At 36.1% G+C, this 14620-nt stretch overlaps 1 protein-coding gene across 1 annotated transcript; it reads right to left on the bottom strand.

Annotated features, from left to right (window-relative positions):
* Positions 1–3481: 3481 nt before the first annotated feature.
* LOC136030934 (uncharacterized) lies at positions 3482–12387 on the bottom strand. Its single transcript, XM_065710043.1, has 2 exons — positions 12325–12387; positions 3482–4604 (listed from the first exon to the last, which is right to left on the bottom strand). The coding sequence occupies exon 2, from the start codon at positions 4578–4580 to the stop codon at positions 3594–3596; it is 987 nt and encodes a 328-aa protein (XP_065566115.1). The 5' UTR covers positions 4581–4604; positions 12325–12387; the 3' UTR covers positions 3482–3593.
* Between the last annotated feature and the right edge of the window lie 2233 nt (positions 12388–14620).

Raw genomic sequence — 14620 nt, forward strand, 5'->3', positions numbered from 1 at the left:
GCTGCCCCTCCCACGGGGACTGTGGGGGAGTAAGTCGTCCCCAAAGACATACTTATAAGGTTTTTCGACTATGCTGAATAAAATGGCTATCTCAGAATTTTGATCCTTTGACTTTGGGAAAATAATTAGCGTGGGAGGGGGCCTAGGTGCACTCCAATTTTTTTGGCCACTTAAAAAGGGCACTATAACTTTTCATTTCCGTTAGAATGATTCCTCTCGCAAGATCCTAGGACAACTGGGACGATACGATCACCCCTGGGAAAAAAAAAACCAACAAACAAATAAACACGCATCCGTGATCTGCCTTCTGGCAAAAAATACAAAATTCCACATTTTTGTAGATAGGAGCTTGAAACTTTTACCAAAGGGTTCTCTGATATACTGAATCTGATGGTGTGATTTTCGTTAAGATTTTATGACTTTTAGGGGGTGTTTCCCCCTATTTTCAAAAAAACGCAAATTTTCTCAGGCTCGTAACTTTTGATGGGTAAGACTAAACTTGATGAAACTTATATATTTAAAATCAGCATTAAAATGCGATTCTTTTGATGTAGATATTGGTATCCATTTTTTAGAGTTTTGGTTACTATTGAGCCGGGTCGCTCCTTACTGCAGTTCGTTACCACGAACTGTTTGATAGTAACTTGCGATATTTAGGTAATACCGGAAATGATTGTCATAATATTTCGAAAATGCAGACTTCGAAAATGCAAGCCAAAATTTTGTTATATTTATATGATGTGATTTTTTGATAGTATCGCGTAAGGTTTTGATAGCATTAGGTTAAACTTTATTAATAGGTAACATGATTTCGATAGCAACTCATTAGATTTCGGTTACTCGTTAGATTACCTAACAGACGCCTTATGATTGTAGCTGCAAATATCTTGTTAATGTCATTTATGATTTTGATAATACCGTGCAAGATTTTGTTTGTAACATGCAAGATTTTGATAACACCATGCAAGGTTTTGATAGTTTAGGTTATAATTTTCATTATATAATTCGAGATTTTGATAATGTAATGCTGTGTACCACCATTACGTAATACCTTTGTGTGCACCATCATTACCCCATTCCCATTAAATCTAGCAAGTCACGTAAGATTATGTCAGTCCCAATAAATCTATCAAGTCACGCAAGATTGCGTCACATCCCACGTGTGCACCTTCATTGGGTAAAACCCATGTGTGTGTCCCCTTCAATTACAGTCGGGGATTCCCTGCTCGACTAGCGGACTGTAACAGGTCCAATCACGTGGCAATCACCTGCATCTCTTAGAAAATCCATATTACGAGACATGCAACTGTCTCTCTTGGTAAACACTACCTATTATACAATTAAATAAAAAGAACAAGTTTTTAAACTGCAAGTAAGGAGCAACATTAAAACTTGAAAAGAACAGAAATTATTCTCTATGTGAAAGGGGTTGTCCCCTCCTCAATGCCCCGCTTTTTACGCTAAAGTTTTTATCGTTTTAAATAGTAGAGTTATGAGAAAGAGTCAAACTTTAGCGTAAAGAGCGGGGCGTTGAGGAGGGGACAACCCCTTTCATATACGGAATAATTTCTATTCGTTTTAAGTTTTATTGTTGCTCCTTACTTGGTTAAAAAACTTTTTTATTTAATTTCTGAACGTTTTTGAATTAATGCAGGTTTCAGTTTTTGCTCACCATACATGAAGAATTTAAACGAAATTTGCATATCAATTTTACTTTTTTTAACTAAAAATAACATAATAATAACCTATGTTTCATTTTTGTTCCAGTTATTTAAGAGTGTCTCCCGAATCACAAAGGCTGTTTAATTCGAATAATATCCTTTTTTAAAAGTAAAAAGACTTTACCGGAAGAGTGAGCTATTGAGGAAAAGCAACCCCCTTAAATACGTAATATTTTCTGTTCATATTAAGCTTTAATGTTGCTCCATACTTTAAGTTAAAAAACTTATTTATTTATGTAATTGCTGATCGTTTTTTAAATAATGTTTAAATTCCTCTGTGAAAAGATCTTCCTATGTAACCCCTTCCACCGACTCATCCCCTCCCAACGTGAAAAAGTCCCCCTGAAAACGTCTGTACACTTCCAAAAAACCATTACTATATGTAAACAATGGTCAAGGTTTGTAACTTTCAGCCACTCCCCCAGGGACTGTGGAGGATTAAGTCGTCCCCAAAGACATAGTTATTACGTTTTTCGACTATGCTGAACAAAACGGCTATCTCAAAATTTTGATCCGGTCCCTTTTGGAAAAAATGGGCGTGAGAGAAGGCCTATGTGCCCTCCAATATTTTTGGTCACTTACAAAGGACATTAGAACTTTTAATTTTCGTTAGAATGAGCCCTCTCCCGGCACTCTAGGACCCCTGGGTCAATAAAGTTACCCCTAGGAAAAAAAATAAATATACATCCATGATTCTGGCAAAAAATACAAAATTCCATATTTTTATAGATAGGAGCTTGAAACTTCTACAGCAGGGTTCTCTGATACGCTGAATCTGATGGTGTGATCTTCGTTTAGATTCTATGAATTTTAGTGGGTGTGCCTTTCTATTTTCTGAAATAAGACTTTTGATGGATACGACTAAACTTGATAAACCTTATATATTCAAAATCAGGATAAGAATATGATTCTTTTGATGTAACTATTGGTATCTAAATTCCGTTTTTTAGGGTTGCGGTTACTTTTGAGCCGGGTCGCTCCTTACGATAGTTGGGTACCACGAACTGTTGGACAACCAAATTATGTTTTGGCAGGGACTGTTTAAAAAGCCTTCCTATGTGTGTCTTCACAAAATTTCCTATGGCTGCCTTTCAAAGCACTTTGAGGTTTAATTGCTATTGGACTTTATTTCTGCTGGTCTTGAGTTTAAAATGCTATAATCCTTCTATTTCTTTGTAAGAAACTTCTTTTTCAGAACATTTTCTAAAAATTAATTTTTGTTCGTTTGGTTAGAAGGAAAAATCTTTTTTTTTAAATTCAATTTCAGATTTTTTTTAATAATGCCATGAATTCTGGTTCCACCTCCACCGAGATATTCCCCCTCCTGCGGAAATATCCTCTAGACAATTTAATCCTGGTGGAAACTTACCCCAGATAATTACGCATAACATCTTTACACGTGAAATTGAGTCGGTAAGAAGAATGGGACAAATGAAAAAATTTCGTAAAAGAATTCTAACAAATTTCTCAGCGAAAAATTTCCCCTCAGAATTTCATCCCCCAGAAACTTCCCTCCCCATGGAAAATTTTCCTTAATCTTTACTTCAGTAAAATGGGCAAAACAGGTCAGCCATTTTAAAGGGTGGACTAAAAACAACTGGTTAATTGTACCCTTAAGAGTCCAACTACAGATACAAAAGAGTAATTTGATTGAAGCCCACTTGACGTTAGCGTGCCGAAATTTAATGACAGAGAAAGGGGGGGAGACAGTGATTTAAGGAACTAAGAATATTCCGGTAAATCTTGTATTTCTGAAGCTCTACCGTAGAAAAAAGATTTTTATTCATGAAACTGCTAATCAACATAAACAGAATGGACTTGTCACTAAATCAACTTAGCAACAAAATGCAGACAAACGATGACCTTGATGAGTCAATCGTAGTTTAAAGAAGTATAGATATAAGCATCATAGCTAAAACTTTTACCACAGTCGCCACAGTGGGTGTAACTTGTTTTTGCCGGAGTCTTGTAGTAATGACAACGATGAATACCGTTGCAACCAGTGGAAGAATGGTAAGGAGGAGTAGAGCCGAAACCACAAACTGAACACGTTGGTTGTCCGTATTGACAGTTGTTTACAATCCCAGGCTTTTTAATGACATAGTCTAATGTTTTTTCAAACATTAGTTTAAAACCATGAAACCTCTTGCTTAAGGACAATGGTTCAAGCATCTTTAGAACCTCTGATGCAGAAAATTTACGTACGTCAATCATACCCAGAATTTCTACTGCAGTGCCAGACCGTTCCTCAGAATTTTTAGAGACCCACCCGTAAAAACTGTCCAAAAATGAATCCCATCTTTCGAACTTCCTTTCTTTCAAAGAGGAATAGACAATTTCGGAAAGCTGAAGAAAATCGTGGTTATCAAACTCTACAATAAAATCAGGACCTTTTCCCCCTTTCACAATAATCATAGCAATCTCATTTATAGCTATTTTCTTCTGGGCCTTGCAATCGTAGGTTGTAAAAAGGAACTCGAGTACTTTCAAGTCGTTGTCTTTAGCAAATTTATCAAGCAAGTGTTCCGCCATCGCTTCCTTGATTCCCAGAAAATTGTATTTATCAACAACATAACTCAATGCTTCCAGGTTAATTAGACTCATTTCGGAGATTTTGCCTTCTTCATAGCACCCAATAATGGCTTTCATAGCATTGACATCGACGTCATCGGCCACGACGATGTTTGTTCGCTTTTCGAGCATGTCATGATCAAACATTTTTCTAAATACGTCACTCGTTGCTGTTAAAAGGATCTTCTGGGCCGTAATGTTTCCATTTTTACATTGAATCGTAATAACTGGACTATTTTCCTGCTTCAAATTATCCAAAATCGCAGTAAGAGTTGACGTAAAGCTCATTGTTTTGAAGTTGTAGTCTGGGCTCTAGGAAGAAAAGCAAAAATTATAAGTCAGATCAGAGACAATGTTTTACCCTATTTACTTTATCCCTTCTCTTCCCACAAATTTTAACTCCTTTCCCTTCTAAATTAACAATTTGATGTCTACTTTAGTTCCTTAACAACCCCTGAAAGTTTCACACGATCCTGCAAGCCGTTCCCGAAACGTTGCATATGGTATTTTGATGACTAGGATACAAATAGTATTCTTCTATGCAGCTTTACTCCTACCCCTAGCCAAAATTTTAAAGTCTGCTAGGCCCTTCAAGACCCACCGAAAGTTTTAACTTCATCCCCCAAGCTATTCTTGAGATATTGCAGATAAGCTGTTTTCATTACCTGGGTACACATAAAGTCATTGATTTACCATTTAAGTCAAATGTTGAGAACGGTTCCTAAGCATGGCTGCCAAATTGACACATTTTGTGTCAAAATGACACAATTTGATGTTGCGTGACACAATGACACATTCAGACGAAATGATGACACAATCGACGAAAATGACACATTTTTCAATAAAAAATGACACAATCGACAAAAATGACACATTTTTCAAAAAAAATGACACATTTTTCAAAAAAAATGACATATTTTTGTCATCCTAGTCTTGATTTTTAAATGGTAATAAAAGAAAAGTAAAATTTCAATTTTCTACCTCCAGAAAAGCTACAAATTAATGGAAGGGAATAGCGCTGCCTAACGGTGGCAGTAGTACACAAACAGTGCAGAATACAGGACAGATGCCATTACCGTATTTAAAATTTAAACCACGCGAAAAAAACAGCCATAGGCGGAAATTTTAAATCAAAATGCACGCTGAATACTTTTTTAATGAGTATTTGATGTAGCCAACTGGTACGTACTTAATAGTAAAAATTAAACAGCATGCAGTTTACCAGAGCTGTATGCATAAGCAGCAACTCCCATTTCTAGGAGTACAGGAGGGGTATCCAACCTCGAACAAGATTACAAATTTCCAGAGATGTCTTTCCTTCAGAATAATCCATCTGGCCTAAAAAGGCACCAAAAAATATGACAAAAATACTAGATTGAAGCTGGTTGAATGGCTTACATATTGAACTAATAAAAAGCTTAGCCAATAAAATCAATTACGTATAGAGCCGATTACGATTACGACGTCATACGAAAAGTCTATTTTCAATTTGCTGTCGGAATTGATTGTCCCTAGAACTTTTATAAATGTAAACTTGCCTCGTTGGCCGCCCAGACACAAATTCATAGTGTGTAACATTAATTTAATTGAATGTATCTATTTCTTTCATGACGTCACAAAAAGGTCATGATCCCAAGATAATAGGATAAGGTTAGATTTACTCCTTTTTGGACTGATTTGGAAAAGATTACATATTCAAAACTCTAAATAAAGATTTAACAATTAAATATGATACCACTTGTTGCAAAAAAATATGACACATTTTGTGACACATTATGGAATCTGAGATGACACAAAAAGCACATTTTCGGAAAAAAATATGACACACTCCTTAAAAAAAATTTGGCAGCCCTGTTCCTAAGAGTTCCAAACTGACAGGACAACCAACAACATGTAGTCCCGCCTTTCTTCATCTAAAATCCTACTATAAATTAATTGATGTTTTTGCATAATTTAGAGTCATTAAGGGCTCTGGGGTCATGTTGACCACGGAGACATACTTTTAGATCTTTCTACTATATACAATCAAATGGTTCTCACAACATAGATCCGATAAAAGGGTATTACGGGGATGCCAGAGGAGCAAAAAAGGGTACGAGGATATTGTTACCTTTCAATCATTTTTGGACCCGGAAAAAAAAAGAACGAACTTTTAATACTCCTATAGAACGAGCCCTTTCCCAAGTTTCTATGGCGACGCCTTCCATATAAAGTAGCCGGAGGGAAAATAATGCACGGGAGGCACATTATAGTTTACTGAGACAACGCTAATGCGTTGCGTTAACACCAAAATATGACTAAAATGTTAGGTAAAAGGTCTACTAATACCAAAAGAAAAAAACAGCAGGGAGTAAAAAAACAAGAAACGAAAAGACGATCAAACTAAATTGCGAAAATTGTGCCAAAACAAACAAACAAAATATGAAAAAAGAAAATAACAAAAACAAAAGTAGCAGTTATTCGATTACCTTGATATGAATCCAGTATATAAAAAAAAAAATTATAAAAATGATTGGACAGATTTCACTAACTCTAAATTTGGCCATAATTTCCCTATTAAGGTAACTCTGAGACAGGGGTAGATACAGGATTTATGGTTAGGGGGAAGTGGGTACCAACGGAAATCAGGATCCTCCATCAGTACCTTTCACTGTTTCACTTCATCAATGCAGTTTTTGACCTTCAAGGCGGAGCACGTGTCTTTTTCCATCGCCCCTAGATCCGCCCCTGCGTCTAGGTGACTGACTGAAAATTCACAGTAACGAAAATAAGTCCAGCGTGTCAGAAAAAAAACATAAACAAAGTCTTCAATTAAAAAGATTAGTCTGGTAAAGAAACGATGAAAACAATTTAGCATTTTCATTAAGTTTGCAACTGTTTTAGCATTGCCAATTTTCAGTTCTCCTTAAGGATCATGAAAATAATATGACGTCATTACAAGTGTAATTTCTCAAGGCTAACTGTATGGTCAAGAAAAGATAGGCCTAGGCTGCACTATTAGTTGTTCGGCTTCACCTCTGGTTTACTGGTTGTATGGTGGAGAGGGAACCTTAAAAATACGTTCAAAGAACTTAATGGTGGCCACTCCCCTTTTTGTGAAAGTTTATGCAATATAGCACGTCCATATTTAGGTCATATAATCGTTTCTTTTTTTACACGATAAATTTAAACTCAATAAATTTCCCATTCCAAAAAAAAATGAGTGCGGCCAACTAGGGGATGATTGAACAGCAAAAGTTCGACAAGCCAGCTATTTCAAGATTAAACAAAGGTCGGATGGATTCAAGCATCCATTTCCGCGGAAATATATTTTGGTAAATAACCCCCCCCCCCCCCCCCCCCTAAAAAAAAAGACACGAGAATAGGCAATTTTTTTAAAAATTACAAGAAACTAAAAGGAAAACCTACAAAAACAAATATAGGTATTTAGGCTATATAATAAACACTCGAGTATTCCGATCGTGAATAATGTGAATATGACACAAGAAACTGGTGAAGCAACTTCTTCATACCGCACAATAAGCCTTGGCTTGGTTGGAAAATAAACTTTAGTTATATTTTATTTAAACATTTAGTTGGTATTGTGTTTGGTTTGGTCAGATTAGGATACGTATTTAATATATGCTATGCTCTACCCGCACCCCCTAATGTGCAAATATAAAGCCCAAATTTATTTATATACTATTATATTTTCATCGCATTCATTAGCATCAATCAAACTTCACTTTCCGAGTGTTTATTATATAACTGATAAGTAAAAAATACTTAGGATCTCAGGGAGGAATAGGCCTTAAGGTTCCTCCTGCACTCATTCCCGTCTTGAGCGACCCTATATATGGGCATAACGCACGCAGAGGGGGAGTCGAACCTTCTAGAGCTTGCCCTCTTCAAATCTCAAGGTTTGTACACCTCTCACCACAGTTTACTTGAGTTTATGTAATTTCAATACTTTGTTTTACTTCTTTCAACTTAATCAAAATATCCCCCTCCCACCGATTAAAATCACGAAAGAGTAACTGTGACGCAAAAGCACGCATACGGACTTCTGAAATTGATGAATTTATAGGATTTTCCCATTGTTTCCATTCTTCCATATAATTCTCCTCTTTTTATTTTTTGACATCTCCCTAAACACGCAGCCCCTTTCCTTCACATAAAGCCTTAGGGATTTGCTTATAGTTACTCAAGTTCTTCATGCAATTAATCTCCATTTTTAATTCCCCTTTCCCCGGAATAATTTCTTCGAACTTAATTTTTTAAGAAAATTGTCCCATATTAAGAATTGCGGATCTAGAGCCTCGAAGGATAATTTTTGAATTACCTAACTCCGATCCTTCAGTTTCCAAAGGCCAACGACCTTGATGGACTTATAAAAGCTACTTTTGTATACTTTTCATGGTTATGAACCAATTCTCTGATCCAAGACTGCGCCTCTCTGATTTAAAGGTATACACTTGAATCATAAGAACATATTTTCTTAGTAATTTCTGTAATTTAAGACAAACCCTGCGTAACAGAATTAAGATTTTCCGACTGTTTACAGTGCAAATGGGGCCCGAAAAATTCTTTGAGCCTCAGGCCTTTGCTAAATTATGGTTTATAAGATTTTGACAAGTTTGGAAAAACTTACTTATTAGGTCAAAAAATATTCTAGAACACCTTAAACTCTCACTCAAATCCTTCGAGTTTGTGTTCGAAACCTAGTTATTTCTTCTCTCATCATTAATTGAACGAGACGGCTTTGGCCTATAAATGGCGCTATTCAAAAGGAAACATCATAAAATGCAGATAAAATGTCTAATTCATGAAATGTATAATTGTATAATAAAATGTATAAGTTTTTTACTGTTTTAAAAAGTAGAGTTAAGAGAAAGTCAAACTTTAGCGTAAAGAGCGGGGCGTTAAAAGGAAAAGCCTCTTTCATATACGAAGTAATTTCTGTTCGTTTTAAGTTTGAATGTCGCTCCTTACTTTCAGTTAAAAAAAACTTGTGTTTTTTTATTTAATTTCATTTAAAGATTGGTACTTGTGTATTATTCAGAATCCACTCAATAAGTGAAGTTAGGTTCTTTCGTGAAATTAAATAAAAAAAAAAGTTTTTTTTTAACTGCAAGTAAGGATCGATATTAAAACTTAAAACGAACAGAAATTATTCCGTATATGAAAGAGGTTGTCCCCTCCTCAACACCTCGCTCTTTACGCTGAAGTTTGACTCTTTCTCACAACTCTACTTTTTAAAACAATAAAATTTTCTGAGCGTTTTTGAATTAATGCCTGTTTTGATTTTGGCTCACCGTACATGAATTATTAAAATGATATTTGCATATTTTTTTTTTTTTTTGGCTGAATGGCTTTCTCATGGTTTCGATTGGACAATTTTGATAAAAAAAAATGGGATGGGGGAGGAAGGCCAGCTGCCCTCAAATTTTTAGTTACTTAATAATGCAACTACATTCTTTTTTATGAACGTTTTGGTTAGTAATAAACATACGTACCTTACAAACTTATAATGACGTCAGTCGACAAACATGACGTCAGTCGACACACAAACATGACGTCACTCGACACACACACACACACACACAACTTATTTTTATATATATAGATATGAGGGGTTTCGCTCCCTCGTCAATACCTCGCTCTTTACACTAAAGCTTGAATTTTGTCCCAAATCCTTAAGAATGACCCCTAAATCACAAAGGCCGCAGAACAAATAGTTGAAATTACTAAAAAAGCTTTAGCGTAAAGAGCAAGGTATTGTAGAGGAGACGAACCCCCTTATATACGTAATATTTTACGTTCCTTTTCAATTTTTAATGCTGCTCATTACTTCCAGTAGAAAAAATTATTTATTTTCTCATTGTTTTTTCTCATAATACTAGAAAACCCTTCACCCCTTCATGATAAATTCTTTTCCCCCATGATAAATTCTCCATGGAAAGATTCTCCTACGTAATCCCCTCCCCGCAAGCCACCACACCCATACGCAAAAAGTCCCCCTGAAAACGTCTGTACACTTCATAATAACCATTACTATATGTAAACAATGGTCAAAGTTTGTAACTTGCAGCCCCTCCCCCGAGTACTGTTGGGGATTAAGTCGTCCCCAAAGGATAGTTACTAAGTTTTTGACTACGCTGAACAGAATGGCTATCTCGAAATTTTGATCCGGTGACTGGGAAAAAAAACTGAGCGTAGCAGGAGGCCAAGATGCCCTCCGATTTTTTGGTCACTTACAAAGAGCCCTTGAACTTTTAATTTCCGTTAGAATAAGCCCTCTCGCGACATTCTAGGACAACTGGATCGATACAATCTCCTATGGAAAAACAACAACAAAAAAACAAACAAACAAAGACGCATCCGTGATGTCTTCTGGCAAAAAATACAAAATTCCACATTTTTGTAGATAGGAGCCTTAAACTTCTACAATAGTGTTGTCTGATACGCTGAATCCGATGATGTGATTTTCATTAAGATTCTATGACTTTTAGTGGGTGTTTCCCCTATTTTCTAAAATAAGGCAAATTTTCTCAGGCTCGTAGCTTTTGACAGGTAGGACTAAACTTAATGAAACTTATATATTGAAAATCAGCATTAAAATACGATTCTTTTGATGTAACTATTGGTAACAAAATTCCATTTTTTAGAGTTTCGGTTACTATTGAGCCGGGTGGCTCCTTACTACTCAGTTCGTTATGACGAACTGTTTGACCAACTACGATGCGAAAATCCAGTTTCATAGCCACAAAGACAGAATTCAATTTAGTTTGCTACACATAATGACAGAAGATAGTGTCTGAACATGGATTTCGAAATGAAGGTTTGGGATTTGCCAAAGACGGAAAGAGGCAATTATATCTTTCCAGGATGAGGGGTTGTTGCCCACAACAAAACAGTGCGTCAATGGACATAACATGACTTTATACTCTTACAAGAAGGAACATTTTTGGAAGTGTAACACTGCGTTTTGCGTTCTGGGTACTGGGTAATCTTCCTAATAAAGTATTGTATTTTCATCATATTTTGTTTTATTTCATTAGACCAAAAGTTTGGACTATATATTTTCACATTAGGAGGGGTGGGGTACATTATATCAAATACCTAACCTAACCACCTCCATATAATAAAATATTTAATCAAAATGCACCTGCATCGTAGTTTGTCGAACAGTTCGTGGTTTTCATTACTTCGTATATGAAAGGGGCTGCTTCCTCATCAACGCCCCGCTTTTTACGCTAAAGTTTTTTACTGTTTTAAAAAGAAGAATTGAGAGAAAGAGTCAAACTTTAGCGTAAAGAGCGGGGCGTCGATGAGGAAGCAGCCCCTTTCATATACGAAGTAATTTCTGTTCGTTTTAAGTTTTAATGTCGCTCCTTACTTTCAGTTAAAAAAAAACTTGTTTTTTTTTATTTAATTTCACGAAAGAACCAAACTTCACTTACTGAGTAGTGTGTTCTGAATAATAAACAAGTACCTAAAGATGTAAACAATCTGATTAATAACTGTTCTTAACTACCAAGGTCCTTGCGTCGGCCCTGCAGTGTTTTGCAACTTCAAGGTTCGATCTCTGGGTCCCGTATTTCCCAGCTAATGTCAAACCCACTACGCCACTGTTTTTCGTTATACCTTTCTTTTAAAAAAGTCACACAAACTATATTTGTTTCCGTAATGAAAAGAAAATGGTAAACCATGTTGGACAAATTACCAACACATGGAAGCCCAAATAAAAAACTTAAAAGGAAAGATTATGGGTTTTAAATTACACAGCAGCTCCATTATATAGTGCTTATAAATATTCAATTGTCTAATAAAAAAAAATATTGCACTCTTTAGGTTCTCTGGTTTTTAATACTGATGTGAATCTTCAAAGATGAAGTTTCACATGTTTTTTTTTTCCATATGACATTGACTCGAAGCTTGGGATTGATTAATTGCCTTAATAAAACCCTATCTCTTGTGGTAAGTCTGTATGCAAACAATAACAGCCCGCAATTTGACAACTTGTCCAGACACAAAAAGGAAAGTATTTTACCTTCTAAAAGTTCTTTCCTCTTCAAACGCCTGTTGTTAACTGATCATAACTGAATATTGAATTCTTATTTCTTAGCGACCCAAACGAAACACTTCGAAACTATTGAAGTGATTTCACTTCTCACTTATTGCTGAGTGGACGGATTTTAATTCTGCTGTTCAAGTTACACATAAAGTAATGATTTACGCACGTCGACAGGCAAACGGTGCCAGCTATTTGGTATTTAGACAGGGATCAGATAAAAGATGTTTTCAACTAATAATAAAAGAAGGTAAATGCTTTTTTGGAGGGGGATTTAAAACCAAACTTGAAACTATGAGAGCTTTATTGTATTAGTGACGGCATTATATTAATTGTGGGATTGGGAGGTTTGAGGTGACAAAGAGAAAGCCGTAACAAGGCAAGCAGCTAGGACACGTCAGAACTTTCCCAATTGTTACTAAATAGGCTACTACTACTGCTAACAAGCCACTATAGCACCAGTCCGTCTGAGGCCAACACAGCTACGCGCGCCCCCTCCTCTATCCCTATCTATCCAAAGCCTCCCTCTTTATACCCTCCCAGGAAGTTGTCATTTCCCTTAAATCTTTCCTTACGACATCCTCCAATTCAAACCAGGGATGACCTGCTTCGGGTTTGGCCCTAGACCAGTGTTTCCCAAACAATGTTGGGCCATGCCCCACCTAGGCAATTCTAAAATTTTTCATGCCCCCTCTTGATTCTTAAATTTTATTACTCGAAATTTTACTTATATTCACTTGAAGGAAGCTTAAAGGGCCATAGTGGTGCCAACTAGGGGGGGGGGACAGGAGCACGCCCCCTAGATTGGAAAAAGACCTTGATAGTTTTATTTAATTGTTATTTTGTATTTTAGCAAAGTGCTATATTGAACTAGCCATACTGAAAGACCAGTTTCTATTATTGTTCACTTCCATGCTTTTGATTTTTCAGAGCTATTAAATAGCACGGTTACTTTTCTTACTGTTGCTTTGTTTTGAAATGTTCCTCCTGTCCTCATCTCGGAGAATCCTAAATATACCGATACAAAAACCCTGTTTTGAAATGTGTAAAACAATTCCTCTCCACTGTCTTACCCATTGTCATGATCTCTGATTAGGATACTATCAAAAACTAGTTGTCATCTCGTCAGTTTTTCTGTTTTGCTGTTGTGAATTCGCAATAAAACAATGAATAAAACATAACAGCAAATTTTGGACTTTTTTGCTGTGAATGTCCGGGAGCAAAATGAAGAAACCTATTGCAAGAAATCGGCAATAATGTCAGCGGTCAAAGTGTCAGATTAATGGACATGATTTCCCCTACTTGCAACAATCTTTCAAAAACAAGCGGAAAAGTAGATGATCTAGGTCACCATGGAAGAGTGGTCTGCCTTTGCAGGTTCCATTCGCAATCGAGGATCTCTCTCAGGTATATCTACGGAGCGTCTTGACCAAGCAGCTAAACCTATTCTTAAGAGATATTTGAATCCGTAAAATCTCTACGAAGCGTCCTGACAATTTCCACTTCTGCACAAAAGTGCTCAACATAAAGCAACAGCAGAAATTTCCTAAAAATTCATTTTGCGAGTCTCAGTATCGGCTGATCCTCACAAAGACAAAGGTTTCATTACCGAATTTTTCCAACACTATAGGGAAGTTCTGAAATTGCCAGATTATCCAAGTTTAATTGGCCTAAAATTTTGGCAAACATTTATTGAGAATCTTAAAACTTTAGATTTTAATAATAAAATATTAGAATCTTAAAAGCTAATGATGGATTGTTTAAAGTAAAAGAAAAAATAATGTTTTACTGGCAAAGCGCTGGCTTTTCACTACATTTACAGCAGGAATAATATGTCTCCGAATCTGCAACGTTTTCAATCACAGCGAGAAGCACCACATGGAACTCCCAGAGCTGCCAAATTATCCAAAATGTTATTTCCGATGAACGTTTTCCTAGCTGGTATACTCGTACTTTAGCATTTTAGGGACTACTCTTTCGTGTTCTTTAAAAAGAAGGTTTATCTGTTTGGTTAGAACAACAAAATTAAAGTTTCTAAAAAGCAAATTTCATTTTATGCTGTTTATCAACAGCATAAAATAGGAGAAGCTAATTCGCTTTTCTAATATTTCCAGGAAAGTAGGCTTCGGCTTATATTTTTCTGCTGTTTATTTGGATCCCTTATTCAAGCTCTATAAGCTACGGCAAGACCTCCGAATCTATCCAAATAGTTTGACAAAATTGAAAAGTTGATAAGGGACGATATAGGACGATTTTTTAGGGTGCCACATCGCCT

This window comes from Artemia franciscana, chromosome 9 (assembly GCF_032884065.1).
Source record: "Artemia franciscana chromosome 9, ASM3288406v1, whole genome shotgun sequence".
Classification (NCBI taxonomy): Eukaryota; Metazoa; Arthropoda; class Branchiopoda; order Anostraca; family Artemiidae; genus Artemia; species Artemia franciscana.

What these genes read in the sequence shown, in the direction of transcription:
- LOC136030934 (XM_065710043.1), bottom strand. Translation starts at nt 4,580, where the DNA reads ATGAGCTTTACGTCAACTCTTACTGCGATTTTGGATAATTTGAAGCAG.